This window comes from Thermobia domestica, chromosome 11 (genome assembly GCF_964235325.1).
Source record: "Thermobia domestica chromosome 11, izTheDome1.hap1.1, whole genome shotgun sequence".
Lineage (NCBI taxonomy): Eukaryota > Metazoa > Arthropoda > Insecta > Zygentoma > Lepismatidae > Thermobia > Thermobia domestica.
The window spans coordinates 64,158,395-64,174,655 of record NC_137464.1 but is presented as its reverse complement, the minus strand read 5'-3'; the positions used below and the strand labels follow the sequence as shown (position 1 = coordinate 64,174,655).

Sequence of the window (16,261 nt, the reverse complement as noted above, 5' to 3'; positions counted from 1 at the left end):
AATGTTTTAATGCATCCGCCGTACAGCGCGGACCTGGCACCATCAGACTGCCATTTGTTTCAGTTTTTGCGGAACTCCCTGGATTGTGCTGAGATACTTTTAAAAGAGGTCTATAAAAACCACATGTCACTTAAAAAACTATAGCGAAAGGATTATGGTGTTGGCGAAAAAATAGCATAAGCTCATCGAACAAAACGTAGCATATGCGGGTTCATAATGTTATTTTCAAATCAGATTAAATTTGTTCTCAATGGCTTTTAGACAATCTGATAGCATGTTGAATATTTAACCTTATTTCATATGTTTTGTGACATTCTAGTTTTTCAACCCTTATCAAGATAATTCTACAGCTATTTTGATTTTAATGATCCCTTCACTTCGTTTCAAATCTGGTACCATAGCAGACGATGATTTGCAAGTTTGACTAGTGGTACCGTCTGGCATGTGTAAATGAAAACACAAAACTGTGAAAGTACGCATGTGTGTTGGTTATAGTTGGAAAAAGAACGAGATGATTAAATATGAATAGTTTGAGTCAAAGATGTACAAAATTACTGAATACTAAAAGTGAAAGATTGTTGTTTGTGGATTGCCAAAATACAATTTTTCTATATAGTATACCCAAACTATTTTACATGTTGTGTAATTGTGTTTTGAGAGAGTTATCAAAATGAACATGTGTCAAGAAACTTGGGAAAAAATCATTCCCAACTAACTACGCAATATAATATAATATAAAGGTAATGCATCACTGTGTTGTGCAAGAGAAAAGTAGACGGGTATTAGCTTGTGTGTGTGCTAATATTTATAGTTTTAACATTTAAAAGACCTCTTAAGTAAATAATTAGATGCTGAACGAAAAACAACTATTAAATGTTCTCAATGATGTTGAAAATGTAATATTTCAATTTTCTGGCCTGTATTAGACTTTTGTACAAATTATCCATGTACCCCCTGGGTCGTGGACCAATAGGAAGAGGACTGAACTCAAAAATGAAAATAAGAAAAAATCTGAAAATGCTTTATAAAAATTATTTATTGATTCGTCGATAAAATATAAAACATTAAGTGTAGTGCTTTGTTCTCATTATGGTTCCCGTCAGTACGTAATTGTAAGGCACGTTGAGGTGAGATTGTACAATCTTACGTTACACCATCGTACCTGCATAGTATACGGTTACGTATTGATATGATACTCTCCCGATCTCTGGTATGGGTATGATGGGAGGTAACGCCCAGTGCAGTTGAACTTTGTGTGGGTATCCCATTTTTACATGTTTCGTTCCCGACAAGTAATACAACACCTGTTCTATTACTTGGCGAGTAGTGGCAGATCAGAGCTGAGAAACCTATTGAGTTCCGTATTGAGTACTAGACTCTAATCGATGTCTTTCCGAACATAGTTAAGACTTTAATAAATGTTGTCTATGGAAATGGAATAGGTAGGCTATTCTCTCCAACCGAATATTGTTTCGGATAGCTCCTGTAAACGGCACTGGGATAAGGACCGTCGTAACAGCAGGGAGAAGAAATCTTTCTCATACAATTTCGTTGTTCTCTAGCAACTTGTTATATGTCGTAAACTGTGCTAGACAGCTAACATGTCAAGTGGTACGTCAAGTCTCCTTTCTTAAAAGTAAGTAAAGTTAATCAAAAATACTACTCAGCCCTTAAGAAAGGAAACACCTCTCCACCTTATAACGTACTTTTTCAAAAGGCCACTTTATACAGTTTTTGAAGTCAAGATTTAATTTGTTTTTCTCATGAAAAGTGATCACACGGAAGAAAAATAAACCCACTTACATGCTAGCAGTCTACTAGCGTAGTTGATGACATTGAAAATATTGCTAGAGAACAACGAAACGGAATAGAAAAGTTTTTTTTTTTTCTTTCTTCCCGAATATAAATTAGATTTCTTATCTCTAAACATTTGCGTTTCAATTACATTATTTCGTTTTCGGATAAAACTGGTCCTTTAACTCTGTCCTCACTTTATACTGCGATAAGATTGTACGTTTTTGGGATATACTGTATATTGTACCTCTACAACAGTTTCATGGCCGGTTTTATTAGACTAAGAGCTCCCTCGTGGCTAAGCGGTTAGCGTACGCGCCTTTGGCGTGGGAGACCCGGGTTCGATTCCCGGCGGGAGCTCATGTGGTTCGGATTCCACGTTAATCAGTAGGTCCACGTCTCATATAGCCTCGCTGCTGAAAGGGACGCTAAACTAAAATCAACTCAACTCCATTTATTAGACTAAATTTGTCGGTATGTGCTATTCCATTAGTAGGAGCTGTAAAATGGCGAAGTAAGAGGTTTTAAGATCTTATTAAGATTTTTCGGTCATCAGTTAATAAAGTTTCAATTCTTTCAAACACTGTAACACCTATAACTGAAATAATAGCGCAGTCTTTGTCATTCGTGACATTCCTAAAATTCTTCTAAGGAAGGATGAATTTGCCACTCTTCAGCATAAAATATTTCAGCTAGTAAGATCATTTATCATCTATATTATTTGTTTTTCAGGGAAAAAACGACCTGCAAACGGAAGCAGATCGCTCTGCCCAGCGTTGCATTGTTGCATCGCTGTCTCGACAGTTTCCATCTGTTACTATCATTGGTGAAGAAGAACAGACCAATTGCGAAGTTCCATCGGATTGGGTGACAACAGATTGTGATCCTGAAGTTTTGACGTACGGATGTCCGACAAATCTGCAGAACGTTGAGGAGAAAGATGCAAGTAGTTTTATACTGCAGTGTATGTTGTGTGTTTTATATAGTTTTGTGCCTACAAGATTTTGGGAGGCTTTCCTACATTGTTTATGAGTGATGTAATTTCTCATTTCTGTTTAAGAGTCTCTATCACTGCGAAATTAAAATACTGCTGATTTTACAGTAATTATGTGATATCTTCAAATAGGTAAAAGATAATCGAAAAGTAGATCAAGACCTCCCCAGACGATGTTATTTTGCATGAGGTACCGTTATCACGAGTCACCTAGTAACTTTTCGTTTGCTGTTATTTAGAAACGCGAAAATAAATGCCGATTTTCTAAATGGCTGGAAATCGAAAGCAGATAACGGTATCTCACGCAAAATAATACTGTCTAGGTAGATCTTGTTCCACTTTTCGATTTTCTTTTATCTATGTGAAGATATCACATAATTACTGTAAAATTAGCGGTATTTTAATTTCGCAGTGATGAGGCCTCTTAAATCATTCAGTCTTAAATAGGCAGTTTTCAAATATTTTATTATTTTCTATATTATAGTGCACTTACATATGCGATGTATGTTTAATTTATTGAAAGAATGTGGAGAAAGTTTTCCCAGATATAACACTGAACATTTTATTTAAAATAAAGTATTTCGCAGGGTAAAAGTGAGGGGAACGCAGGAAGACGCGTTCCCCCACATCCAAATAATATATATGGCGTCCCTCACTTCCTAAAAAATTACAATGGACGGCGTGACGTCATTCGTTCCCCTACCTTTCCAGATCCACTTTACCCCTGGTATTAGGGTTTTGACGACCGGATTGCTTCTGAGATCAAATTTGTATTACATATACCAGTGTATAAAGCATTCGTATTAAACTCTTCTTTCGATATGTAATCTTGCATCATGCACTATGCATTATGCATCGTGCCGAAGCTATATAAGATTTGCATCTACAATTTAAGGTGAAATTCGAATCACTGTAATGCATTCAAATCTCCCGTCGGGAATTGAGATTCTGTGCACCAAAAGTGCGTATGTGCTAGCATCTAGATCACCATGGAGAGCTATCAAAGTATTTGTGGCACATTTTGCTGATTACCTTATGCAGCAAAGTCAATTAAAGGATTTATTATTATTTAAAATTTACCTGAAAATCAGTCATAAAAAACTTCTGATATTAATCATATGTCTTTGTGTATTCACGCGACGAAACCATACGAATACAATATATTCGAAACCAATAGAGTCTTGAATGAATATGGTGTGTATATTTGGGGAAAAGGAAGTTCTCAGTGACGAAGAGTTATTGGTGGATGTTTCCCTTTCACACTTCAGGACTTTGTGCATCGTTGTAACTGAACATTCTGACGATAGTCCAGGGAGGTTTAACCCTTTTGAGATATGGGTTTTTTTAGGTGTTTTTGTTGACTTTCAGTCAAGAAGGTACAGCATCATCCCTAATTATCGTAGGATTATGGTTCATACGATGTTTTGTTCAGAATAGAGTAGGCTTTGAGACAGAACCACTCACATGTGTCTATCATGCACCTGAGAGAATTTTTTGAAGGGAAATCGGTTCTTTTTTTTGAGAAAAATCTTGAAGAATACTACGTAGTGTACTAATTACTTGTGACAAATTAGAATTTCCTGTCTTCAGTAGTAAGGGCGGGAAAAATGATTTCCCTCTTCTGGGAATATCCCCAGAATTAGCCAAAGATCCTATAGAAATTTTTAAAATTTCCTGAAGCGTTCCTTATTATTTTAGGATGATGATTCATACGTCGTTCTCTTCAGAATAGAGTAAGCTTTCAGACATTACCACTCACATGTCCCTAAGGAGGGAAAAATGTAGGAAAATAGGGACTTTTGTAAAGAATCCATTTTTTCCCATTTTGGGGCCCTCTGGCGCGGCCCTGTATAAACATACAGATCTGGAAATCACTTGCAAAAATAGTACTTGTACTAATTACTTGTGACAAGTACCAATCTCCTATCTTCAATACTGTAGCGCCGCGAGAACCCGTAAGGGGTTCGAGTTCAAGCGAAACCACCGGTAGGACTTTTCGGATAACGTTCTGATCTTAATAAAGCTACTCCTATCCTTGCGAAAAGACAAAAGCTCGTCAAATAGTCGCTTCCTCAATATCACAAAATATTATGAGGTTCCGGAGATAGTGTCAAAGCAATAAACACGATTAATACGAATAAATAATAGTTCTCTGGATCACACCGAGAGCAGTGGTCTGAACAGGGAGCGGTGTGATTTATGATATTAAGCCAGAGACGACGGCCTCAGCACGAGAAGGGGTCGTTCAACCTAAGAATGGCGCAATAACTCATTAACCCTACAGAGGTTATATTACAATATTACAGAAAGATACTTAGTATTTAACTGTCCGCCGTGATGTCTACTTAGACACATTAATAGTTAATGAAATACATAATAATATCTATAATTAAAGCGGGGCCACACTCGTGGCTATTAGAAACACTTCCAGGTTTTTGGTACATCAAAAGAGAGGGGAGGCAAACACATCCCGATATCAAGGATGACATCACGAGGGGCGGACTAAACAAAAAAAATAAAAAGGGCGCCTCATTAGTATTGACAGGGTTCAAGCAAATGGGCAGTTACAGCAAGTAGATTAGTTGAACGACCAAACGGTTAGGACCAATGATCATTTTAATTCAATTAAGTAATTTACTAGGGCTTAAGAATATTCATTTATGTACTAAGTATTAAGCCAATCGAGGAAGCAACTCCCCTTGGTTAAATGAATTACTACATTACAATTAACATATTGAAAAGTCGCAAGGATGGGAAGTCGGTTCGTTGAGATGAATAAACGAATAAGGAACACATGATTTACACTAAGAGGCACTTTCCTACCAAAGCCCTCTTACACTATGCACTGGCGACACACAACACTACTGCAAATCAAATTACACAATTTAATCACAGATGACGTAATTAACTCATTCACTACAGTAATCTCTTGGAGTTGGCAAACTAGTAGCGGTAGTTGATAGCCTGAGCGGATTGGCTGAAAAGATGTTACTCTTACCTGTGGATGGATGCAGAGAGGAGGTTGGCAACTGGCATCTCTATCGAGACAGGATCTTGACTTACCAGGCCCAATGGTAGTCCCTTGAAAGGGGGACGGAAGTCCCCAGGAACTGACAGGACTATGATCTAGAATACTAGTAGATTCACTCTCACGACGATCCACTGTAAGGTGACGTACCACTTAATCGCAGTGCGTGATCTTAGCGGAGGCGTCTCTCGATAGCTAAGAGAGATTGGGAGTTTCATTTGGTCTGTTATAGTAATAATAACGTGGAAGCATTATGATTGTGTTGCGAGTTATTTATTATCAGAGAGTTCAGTTTATTTACAGACCATAATATCAAACATTAAAAGAATCCTGTTGGGTCACTAATTAAGACTGAAGTTAAAATCACATGTTTACAAATACATGATGTTTAGTTGGTAGGTGTGGCGTGTTGGACTGGAGCTATTATAAAACAGTTCCCTCAAAGTAGGGCGAAGTAATTATTTTAGTCTACAGAAGAATTCAAATGTTGAGTAAGTGTACGATGGCTCTCTGGGAGAGCTAGTGAAGAAAAATACTTACTCCCAAAACACAATATCAATTCCAAAAGGTTGGCGTGGAAACGGTCGTCACGCCGGATACTCGATACAGCACTGTTTAGTCTTTTATAACTTCACTATTCAACGAATTTCACTAATCGGCACTAAGTTAAAAATATACTGAATTATCACTAAATTAGTGAGAGTCACTCTGCAAAGAGTGCAGAGGAGGCCCCCTTCCCACGAGGGGAGAGAGAGAAGCACGGATTATGGGCTCCTCGGCTGTTCGGTCGTAATTAACCACTCGAGAGATCATCCCCGAGGTTTTATGTGTCAAGCTAGGGTGTCTCAATCTTACGCCAGATTGTGCAATCGTTAGAAAGAATTCTTTAGAATCTGGTTGGATGTAAATGATGTAATGGTTCGGAACACTTGGTGAATTCTGATTGGCTAGAGGTGATCTCATACTACTTATGATAGGCGCGCGACATTTCTGATATCTTATAGAGTTTCCAAAACGCACACACCTTCACAAAGAAAAGAAAAAAATACAGACATGGGTTCCAACTAAAACCAGTTAAAATTACACAACATTATACAAGAAGAGGGGTGACACAAACCTCTTACAAGTGCTCGGTTCAAAGGTCATTCTAGCAGCTGCGAAAGTATGAAGTCAGCGCTAAATATAGAATACAGAGTCATATCAGAACTAAGACTCTAAGAGGGTTTGGTAACATTAATATCAGACTGATGATTCACCAGAAAACAGAGAAGTTGTTTCAAAAGGGGAAAAGAGAGAGAGAAAAAAAAATAATCTTATCGTCTCGTAGTTGGTCGCTAGAATTGGGAAGGGTGTCTGGAGCGGAATGCGACAGACATCTATCTCTGAAACCTATCGTCTTCACTAGAGTTTTAAGAAATAAAGTTGTTCCGCTGGATTCGTAATTGAAGAAGCTTGAGAAGAAATCTGGGTGATACTCACATAACAATTGATTTAAACAAATTCTCGTAGGTTATGCAAGGGAGAACTTTGTCGTGGAGTACAGAGTGTTTGCAAAAAAACACCGCAAAAAGTTTGGTCGAAATTTTAGCCACGACAATACTAAGGCCGGGAAAAATATTTTCCCATGTGGAAAAAGCAAGCAAAGCGCTCCAAATTACAGTAGTAACAAAAATGATATTACGTAAAAAATCCCTGACACGTCTCTAATTATCGTAGAATGATGATTCATACGTAGTTTTTTTTTTTTTTTTTTCAGAATCGAGTAGGCTTTCAGAAAGTACCACTCAGATGTCCCTATCGTGTACCCGAGCGGAGCAATAATCGCGAAAGTGGGATTTTTGGTCAAGAAATATCCCTTTTTTCCCTTTAGCCCCTCTGAACCCCCCTTCTGTGTTGACGAAGAGATCCGAAAAAAATCAGATGAAAACTAAAGGGTCCACTGAATGTTTGTGTAAAACTTCAGAAATCTAGGTTTAAAGAGAAGCTCACCAAAAAAGTGAAGTTAGACCTCACTAAAAAAGAATTTGTAAAGTGATGACGTCATACCCCTCTATGTTCCGACGCTCGAAAGCGTATAGACACTTCCAAGGCTTTCTTCAAGCCTCCTCTCGTAAAAAAAAAAAAAAAAAAAAAAAAAAAAAAAAAAAAAAAAAAAAAAACGGAACTAAATTGCTTTCTTAATTCTCTTTTAATCGAATTTTAAAGACACTATCATTTCGTAGTAAAAACTACAATCTATCTTAAAAGGGTTAAAGGAAGGAAAAGAAAAAAAATCAAGAAGTGAAAAGTTATTCAGAAAGTTTCACTGGTTTTTCAGGGTGTACACTCACCTGGAAAGTCAGGGAAATTAAAGTGTATCAGGGAAGGACTTTAAAATAAGCAGAATGCAAGGAAAATCTGCTTTATTTTAAATAAGAATCGGAATGTATTTCCTAGTGCTCACAGCAGATATTGAGAGCACCTCAATCAAGACAAATCAGAAAGATAGTAGCAAGAAAAATGCTCAGAAAAGAATATAATCTTAAGAAGTAACGAAATTTGAGGTGCACTGGAAAATATTAGAACCTCAAGCTTTGAAAGAAAACGAACAAATTAAATAAAAAATACAAATGAAAAAAATAGTTGGGTTTGTTGGTTATAGATGATCCAAGAAATAAGCCAAATTGTAATAAATATTTACTAGTTTATGTTTAAGTGTATTCAGAATGCCGAAGTTTTGAGGACAGGTGTATTGTTTGGAACTAGTGTTTTGTGTTCCAAATATAGGAAGTTTCGCTCATTGTAAGTATTTACAGTAAGAAAATAAGCTTATATTGTATTTAAAAATATATATAAGAGAGCCTTGGACTATGGGTTACTCAGTCATAGTCAGTCTTGTTACTCAGTCTTGTAAATTCAGGGAAATAATACCAGAGTTTTAGTAAAAATCCTGATTGTACTGTTTGTATAATGATTCGGTGGTTGTATGATAAACCCTATGTAAATATGCAGGATAGGTCTATCTCGAAATATTTCTAATATTGTAGCTGTTACTTTAGTTGGTTGCATTATTGAAGATAAAAGAAGTTTTATAATGTCTGTAATTCAAGATGCTTAAAATGATCTGAGTTCAGTATTTTTTTTTTTTAAATAAGCTTATTAAGAAAAATAATTTGCTTTGTTAATTTCTTTTTGAAATCTTCAAAATAAGACAACAGAAGCGCGACACTTACGGTATCGGTATTTGTGGTATTGTTCAATATAACTATCTTATTTGTTAAGCTCAGAGAGGACATTTGCGGTCGTTCAGCTAGAGGAGAGGTACATAGTCTCGTCATTACCAAAGGACCAGCCCTTATCACATATAAGAAGCAATGTTAAATGTAACATTGCTTCATGTAATTTATTTAAAGGTAATTTATCATGTCCTACAGTCTAATCCTATTTTTAATGTTCATAATTCAATGTAAATTTACTTATTTGGTCTAGGAATTAATTCGTGCGGTTGGTACGCACACATTGAAGCTGTAGTACAAACACAAAATACATAAATACCTTAAGAAAAATATTGTCCATCGCTAGCCACCACTTTCGCCCATCTGTCAGGCAATGTACGGATTCCGTGGCGAAAGAAGTCCTCATCCTTGGAAGCGATCCGGTCAGAGACCCATGTTTCGATATCTTCTGAAGAAGTAAACCGCTGTCCAATCAAATCGTTGTTCATGCAATCGAACAAGTAGTAGTCCGAAGGAGCAACGTCTGGTGAATACGGCGGGTGGGGTAAAACTTCCCATCCGACATTTTCTAAATAGGTTTTGACCGGTTTTGCGACATGTGAGCGAGCGTTATCATGTTGAACAATAAGTTTATCATGTCTGTTCTCCCATTCTGGTCGTGTTCTGGCCAGAGCTTGCTTCAAACGCATTAATTGTCGTCGATAACGTTCTCCATTCATAGTTTCACCCGGTTGCAGCAGCTCATAGTACACCACACCTTTCATATCCCACCATATGCACAGCATAACCTTTGCACAGTGAATATCTCGTTTTGGTTGTGATGGACCTGGTTCACCTGGTTTTACCCAGGCCTTTTTCGTTTAGGGTTCTCGTAATGGATCCACTTCTCATCACCCGTAATAATTCGATGCAGAAACCCCTTTCTGCGCTGTCGTTGAAGCAGCAATTCGCAAATGGTTTTTCGTCTTTCAACGTCTCTGTCTTTCAATTCATGTGGAACCCAATGTGACATCTTTTGAATGATTCCCATGGCTTTCAAGCGTTTGGAGACTGTTGTTTGATCAACGCCTAATGCTGCTGCAAGTTGTTCCTGCGTTTGACACGAATCCTGCTCGAGCAATGCTGTCAATTCTTCATCTTGAAATTTTTTTGGCTGTCCAGCTCGCTCTTGGTCTGCCAAGCCGAAATCACCACTTCTAAACCGTGCAAACCACTTCTGACACGTTCGCTCAGCTAGAGCATGGTCACCATACACTTCCACCAAAATACGATGACTTTCAGTCGCACTTTTCTGCATGTTAAAGTAATGCAGCAGGACACCCCGCAAAAACACTTTATCAGGCACAAATTGTGCCATGTTCACTTAACTACAAACTGGTGTTGTTGACGCTTTAATCCACTGCCCTATACTACGAACGATACGCGATGACAGGGGTTTGCAACACATGTGTGGATACACGGAACTGTGGGACGCTCCGTTCGTTGCGCCATCTCTTGTCCACCCGCACGAATTAATTCCTAGACCAAATATAATAAAAATTAGGTGTTGGAAGGGGAAAAAATCTGTTTTCGTTTCTCATATCTCAGAATCTTGTTGGATATGTCTAGGTAATAAATAATTTGATTTATTCAAAGCCGATCAGTGATTCGAACTATAGAGAGAAAACCAATGTGAGTCGAGTGGAAAGAACATTCCACTATGATACACAAATAGTGAAAAGTACACAACTGGATCGAGACTCGAATCCGGGATCTTCGGCGTACCGTGCCGATGCATTAACTACTACGCTACCCAGTCCGCACTCCGAACAGCCATTTGTACAACAACTCTTGTTGTGGTTGGGCAATTCAGTGTTTGTATTGAAAACATCTTTGATGGTTGTATTATATTGATATGTGGAAGAAACAACTTATTTTTAACACATGAATTCTTCTATAGATGTGAATTCCTCCTATTCTATCACAGCATCATCCTGCAAAGAAAAAAAAATGAAATCAGCGCCAGTTAATATCTGTGAGAGTAGCTTAATAATAATAATAATAATAATAATAATAATAATAATAATAATAATAATAATAATAATAATAATAATAATTAATAATAATAATAATAATAATAATAATAATAATAATAGAGTCCGTAGGAAATGGCACGAGTTTGGGTAGGTTTCTTTCATATTATAAAGTACATGAGGATGTCTAAGGTCCAGTGCCACATATTGGCTCAATAATTTGGACTGTCTACCGACACCAGCACCACCTGTTTATATGTTATAATTTGTTAGTGTGCATAACTGATACCTGGATAATTGGTAGTACAGATATATAACTGATACCTGGTTCTAATTTTTCTTATCTTCATCAACCTCTTTGTTTCTGAACGGTTTCTTGAAAGTGCTACCAGAAAAGCCAAAGTTCGATTATTCATAATTGTTCATGAATTCTGAATACAATACTTAATATTGGAATTACACAGAAAAAACGAGCTGGATTGACGAGACCCAAAATCTAATCTCCTTACTGAGTGGCTACTTTATCAAATAAAATAGCAACACAGCCAGTTTTTCCTGAATATGTGATTACCCAAAGCCCTATACATTGATATGTGTCGACTAGTATTCAAATCCTTTAAAAAAATACATAAAAGTAAGATGAGTGTTTTTCTTTCTTTCTTATAACTCAGTTTTATATATATATATATATATATATATATATATATATATATATATATATATTTAAATCATCGATTCAATTATACCCATGAATAAGAATGCAGTTTCTCCAAAATATGCTAGTCATTAAAACCAATTTTCTCATTGAAATTAGAGTGTATGGGAAAACACTCAAATTTACTTTTGTAATGAAATACTGATACCAAAAAAATTCGGAATATGTTTTACTTGGAGATCATTAAATTACCTGCATGTATTCGGTCAGTCGCTAGTTACAGTAATAATTCCTTGGTTGGTTGTGTCAAGTGTATGTTGAAAGTACGCGGTTTGATCTGAACTTCTATATGCAGAACCTATGAAACCCTTTGAAACGACGAGAATCTTCTAAGGTAGTACCACTCTGTGCAAGCAGAAGAATTTTAATAATTTTTCGGTCGTTTTGGTTTGTTTTTAGTTCAAAATGGCAGCTTTTGTGCTATTCAAATTATATAAATATCACTTTGTACTTGTAATTTATTTCTGATTATTGAAAAGCGATGCAAATGGTTAGTAGTAATTCATGACATTTCTTTTAATGGAATCAAAGTTGATTTTGTGTACTTTTTATTTTACAGGTGGTGGTATGGGTTGACCCTTTGGACGGAACTTCCGAGTATACCCAAGGTAAGTATGTATATATATATATATATATATATATATATAGTGCTGGATATTGGTATAAAGGCAGAGGGACATTTGAAAATAGAAGAAGGCAAGAATATCGAGGATGGCTAAAGATGATATATTTACAAAGTAACATTGTAGACTGTACAAAATCAAAGGCATATCGTTTACTAATACGTAACCGAAACGCGTAGTTTACACAAAAATAGAAATTAAACCATTTTCGGGTGGAAATTATTATAAAGGCACCCATTGTCTTTGACAAAAAATAAAAATACAGTATACGGTACAGAATGGAAAATATATGTTCAGTACTTGATTGACCCTCCTTTCTTCTGATTGAGTTGGAATATACGTTTCGGCATTGTGTTTATGAGATATGTTAGATGTTGCAGTGGAATCGCTGACCACTCTTCTCGTATCGCGTTTTTCAACTCAGCAACCGTCCCAAATTGCCGACCATTGCGATAAACATTGCGCGCAAGGATTCCCCAGACGTTCTCTATCGGGTTAAGATCCGTGCTTCTCGCTTGCCACTCCATAACTTTGATGCCCTTACCTTCAAACCACAGTCGAGTTGCTGCTGCCCTGTGGATAGCAGCGTTGTCCTGCTGGAGAATCAGGTTCTGATCGTCCAACTCCTCATACATCCGCACCAATTCTATTTCTAACATCTCTATGTACGTAGATGAATTCATTTTGATGTTGAGCCATGCAATGGTGGATGTACCTTGAAAACAAAACGTTGCCCAATTCATAACACTTCCTCCATCAAAATTTCTGCTCATTTGCACTTGCTCCTCTTTCCTAAGGTCATGCCAATAGTATTGAAAACCATCCGGACTATCTAAATTGAACTTCTCATCACTAAACACAACGTGATTCCATTCGGATGTCCACGACGTATGTGTTTCTGCAAACTAGAGTCGCGCCTGCTTGTGCGTCGCACTAAGGGGTGGTTTACACTTCAGTTTCTTGAATATAGGATGTGGATCTTGATTCAAAATTTGACGCACTCTTCTGGATGTGACAGGTAAGTTGCAAGCAGCAACAATTTGGGAAGATGACATACTTCCAGCCCTTGCCTTGCGCACAATTAATCGTTTCGCAGCCTCCGAAAGTTTTCTTGTTCTACCATACTTCCCGTTCTTTCCGTATTGTGCACCCAATCGAACGTAATTATTAATTACACAACTTGAACGATTTATCTGTTTTGCAATTTGCCGATTTGACAGGCCCATGTCCTTGTACGCACAGACACGTGCTTGTTCCCCACTCGACGACAATTTTCCAACGAGGCATGGCCCACACAAGCTTACAGACGTTCGCACCCGCACTTCCCTTATCGCACTGTTTCAGCTGATTCTCAAAGTGGCAACAGGAGTAATGCTGAATGTAGAGGGCGCCAAACAACAAGTAACCGTGGGTGCTTTATACCAATTTCCACCCGACAATCGTATCATTTCGCTTTTTGTGTAAACTATGCGGGCCAGTGACGTATTAGCAAACGATATGCTTTTGGTTTTGTAGTCTACAATGTTACTTTGTAAATATATCATCTTTATCCATCTTCGGCATTCTTGCCTTCTCCTATTATCAAATGTCCTTCAGCCTTATACCAATTTCCGGCACTGTATATATATATATATTATATATATATATATATATATATATATATATATATATATATATATATATATATATATATATATATATAATATCCACGCTTGATTGATTGATTGATGTTAACATATACCAGTGTCTATTTTAAGATGAAAATTGTACTAATCTTTTTGTTTTCCTAGTAGCTAAAGTAATTTCCGATATTTTGGATACTTTAGCGACTATCCATTTTGAAGGACCATAGAGGCTTAAATTATATTTTGCAGTAAACTCTAAACATGTTTACACCTTCAACATTGATGAGACTTTTTAATTTACATACGAAATGACGTATTTTGAAAAACTAACTTATTTGGGGATCTTCACAGTCCTATGCTTACCTCCATAAAACTAGTGAATAGTACACGTAACACTACAATTAGTACCCAATTCTAAATTTATTTTTATCTTGTGGGTAAATGAGTATTATCTACTTGAACTCTTCTTGAAGTGGTCTTTTACATTCATGAAACAAGGCATCAACATCGAACAGTGTTGTTTGATGAATGTGGATCATTTCAAGAAAAGCTTCAAGGCGATAATACTCTCATATACCTGCAAGATAATATAACTAATTTAGGATTGGGTAATAATTGAAGAGTACACGGAAAAAGTGGTTTAAGTCGTGTCAATTTTTCACTGGAGCATTTTTTAACTTCAAAACGCCATGACTTTTGTATTTATGTAGTTGAAAAGTTGAAAGTTGTATACCACAGAGAATGCGTATTGTGTACAAATATTACACAGAAAATTGTAAATATGGCAGAATTTAAGTTTCAATCTATCTATCTCCACTAAGTTTCTGTATATAACTGTTAATGGCATGTCGTTGTAAATCCGGAAAAGTAAGCTAAAGCTAATACCAGAACGTAGCAGGAAATTCACTACTTATAGCTCAGAAAAGTTTATATAACATCATTTTTTTTATTGTTTTTATTAATATGTCGTAAAATGTTCAACCTTGTATATTGCACGTTTCATAACAGTAAAACAATAAAACGGAAGTACAATTTCACTAATTATGTAACATTATTCTTCATATGAAAATACAATGTACTGCAAATTTATTGCTAAAAAGAAATATTTGTGTAGTATTCCTGGACCTCTGAGTCACAGAACTTTCTTACTTCCTGCAGATCTTGATAGTTTCGTTTTGAAGTAGGTAGCAGTCCCTCATAACAAAAGATGAAAACAGAAACTCTCCTTCAGCGAGTATTGATTCCTCTTTTTGACGCTTAGCAGAACCAATTACTGCTGATGGTATCCATTTCCCGTTGTGTGTTGTCTCGGTGAGTAATGTTTCGTGAATAGTGGCGTTCCACCTTTATCACCTTCAGGTGTACCTTCTTGAACACAACGATGGATTTTGGTTTCTATATTGATTGCAAGAAATTTGTCCAGTCACGTACCAAAGGCACATCAACCTCCACTACATCAGAAGCAGTAAGTTTTGCTCTTGCATCTCCAATAATTTTCATCCAGTCCCTTGGAACTTCGGCTCTCAATTTGCCTCTTTGTCACTTTCCAGATATGAATGTCCCCTAACAGGGTTTGTTATGTACACAAAATCAAATGTGGTGCACAAGAGCGGATAATTCTTACTCTGACCCCCACAATAATAATAATAATAATAAAAACTTGGGCTAAGTGCTTCATTATAGGATCAGGTACTGTGGTCACATAATGATAAAAAAAAGAAGAGGCTTCGTCCTTTTTTTTTTTTTTTTTTTTTTTAACCTATTGTGTCTGGGTAAGCATAAAATTCTGCAGCATTATCACTTTATCAGGCAGCCTGTGTATGTTGAATAAAGAAAGAGAAAGTTTCTGTTTGTAATAAGCAATATTGGTGGTGATAGGTCTGGTAGGGTTCGTTGAAAATCTCTGCATATTGATTCAGTTTTACTATAAATCTTCCTTCTCTGTCTGGGGTGTCTCTTTGCACGTAAATGTATCAGTTTTGCATCGGTGGACCTCGTTTTCTCTGCTTTCTTTCCGTAACTTTTGTTCAATTTTCCTGCTCTCTTGTCAAATGTGGTGCACATATAAACTGCGCAGAAACCCATGCGGCTATTCAGCATTTTACGATAGGATTCGTAAAACGCTTTTACGTAAGAATACAGCTCTAGAAACGTCTTGTACATTTGCGCAATACTAAGTTCCTCACGCAGATAAATTTTCTTGGTTTGATTTATGTTGTATTGACTATGATTGTAAGGCTTCCTTTAAAGGATTC

The 16,261-nt window shown here is 36.6% G+C and overlaps 1 protein-coding gene across 3 annotated transcripts in view; it reads left to right on the top strand.

Moving 5' to 3' along the window:
* LOC145664113 (3'(2'),5'-bisphosphate nucleotidase 1) overlaps window positions 1–16,261 on the top strand; it is a 59,329-nt gene that overhangs the window by 15,372 nt on the left and 27,696 nt on the right. For all 3 annotated transcript variants that reach the window (XM_081730476.1, XM_081730475.1, XM_081730474.1), the window contains exons 3-4: window positions 2,527–2,736; window positions 12,318–12,366. In XM_081730476.1, the coding sequence (XP_081586602.1) occupies window positions 2,527–2,736; window positions 12,318–12,366 (259 nt within the window). The remainder of the gene's footprint in view (window positions 1–2,526; window positions 2,737–12,317; window positions 12,367–16,261) is intronic.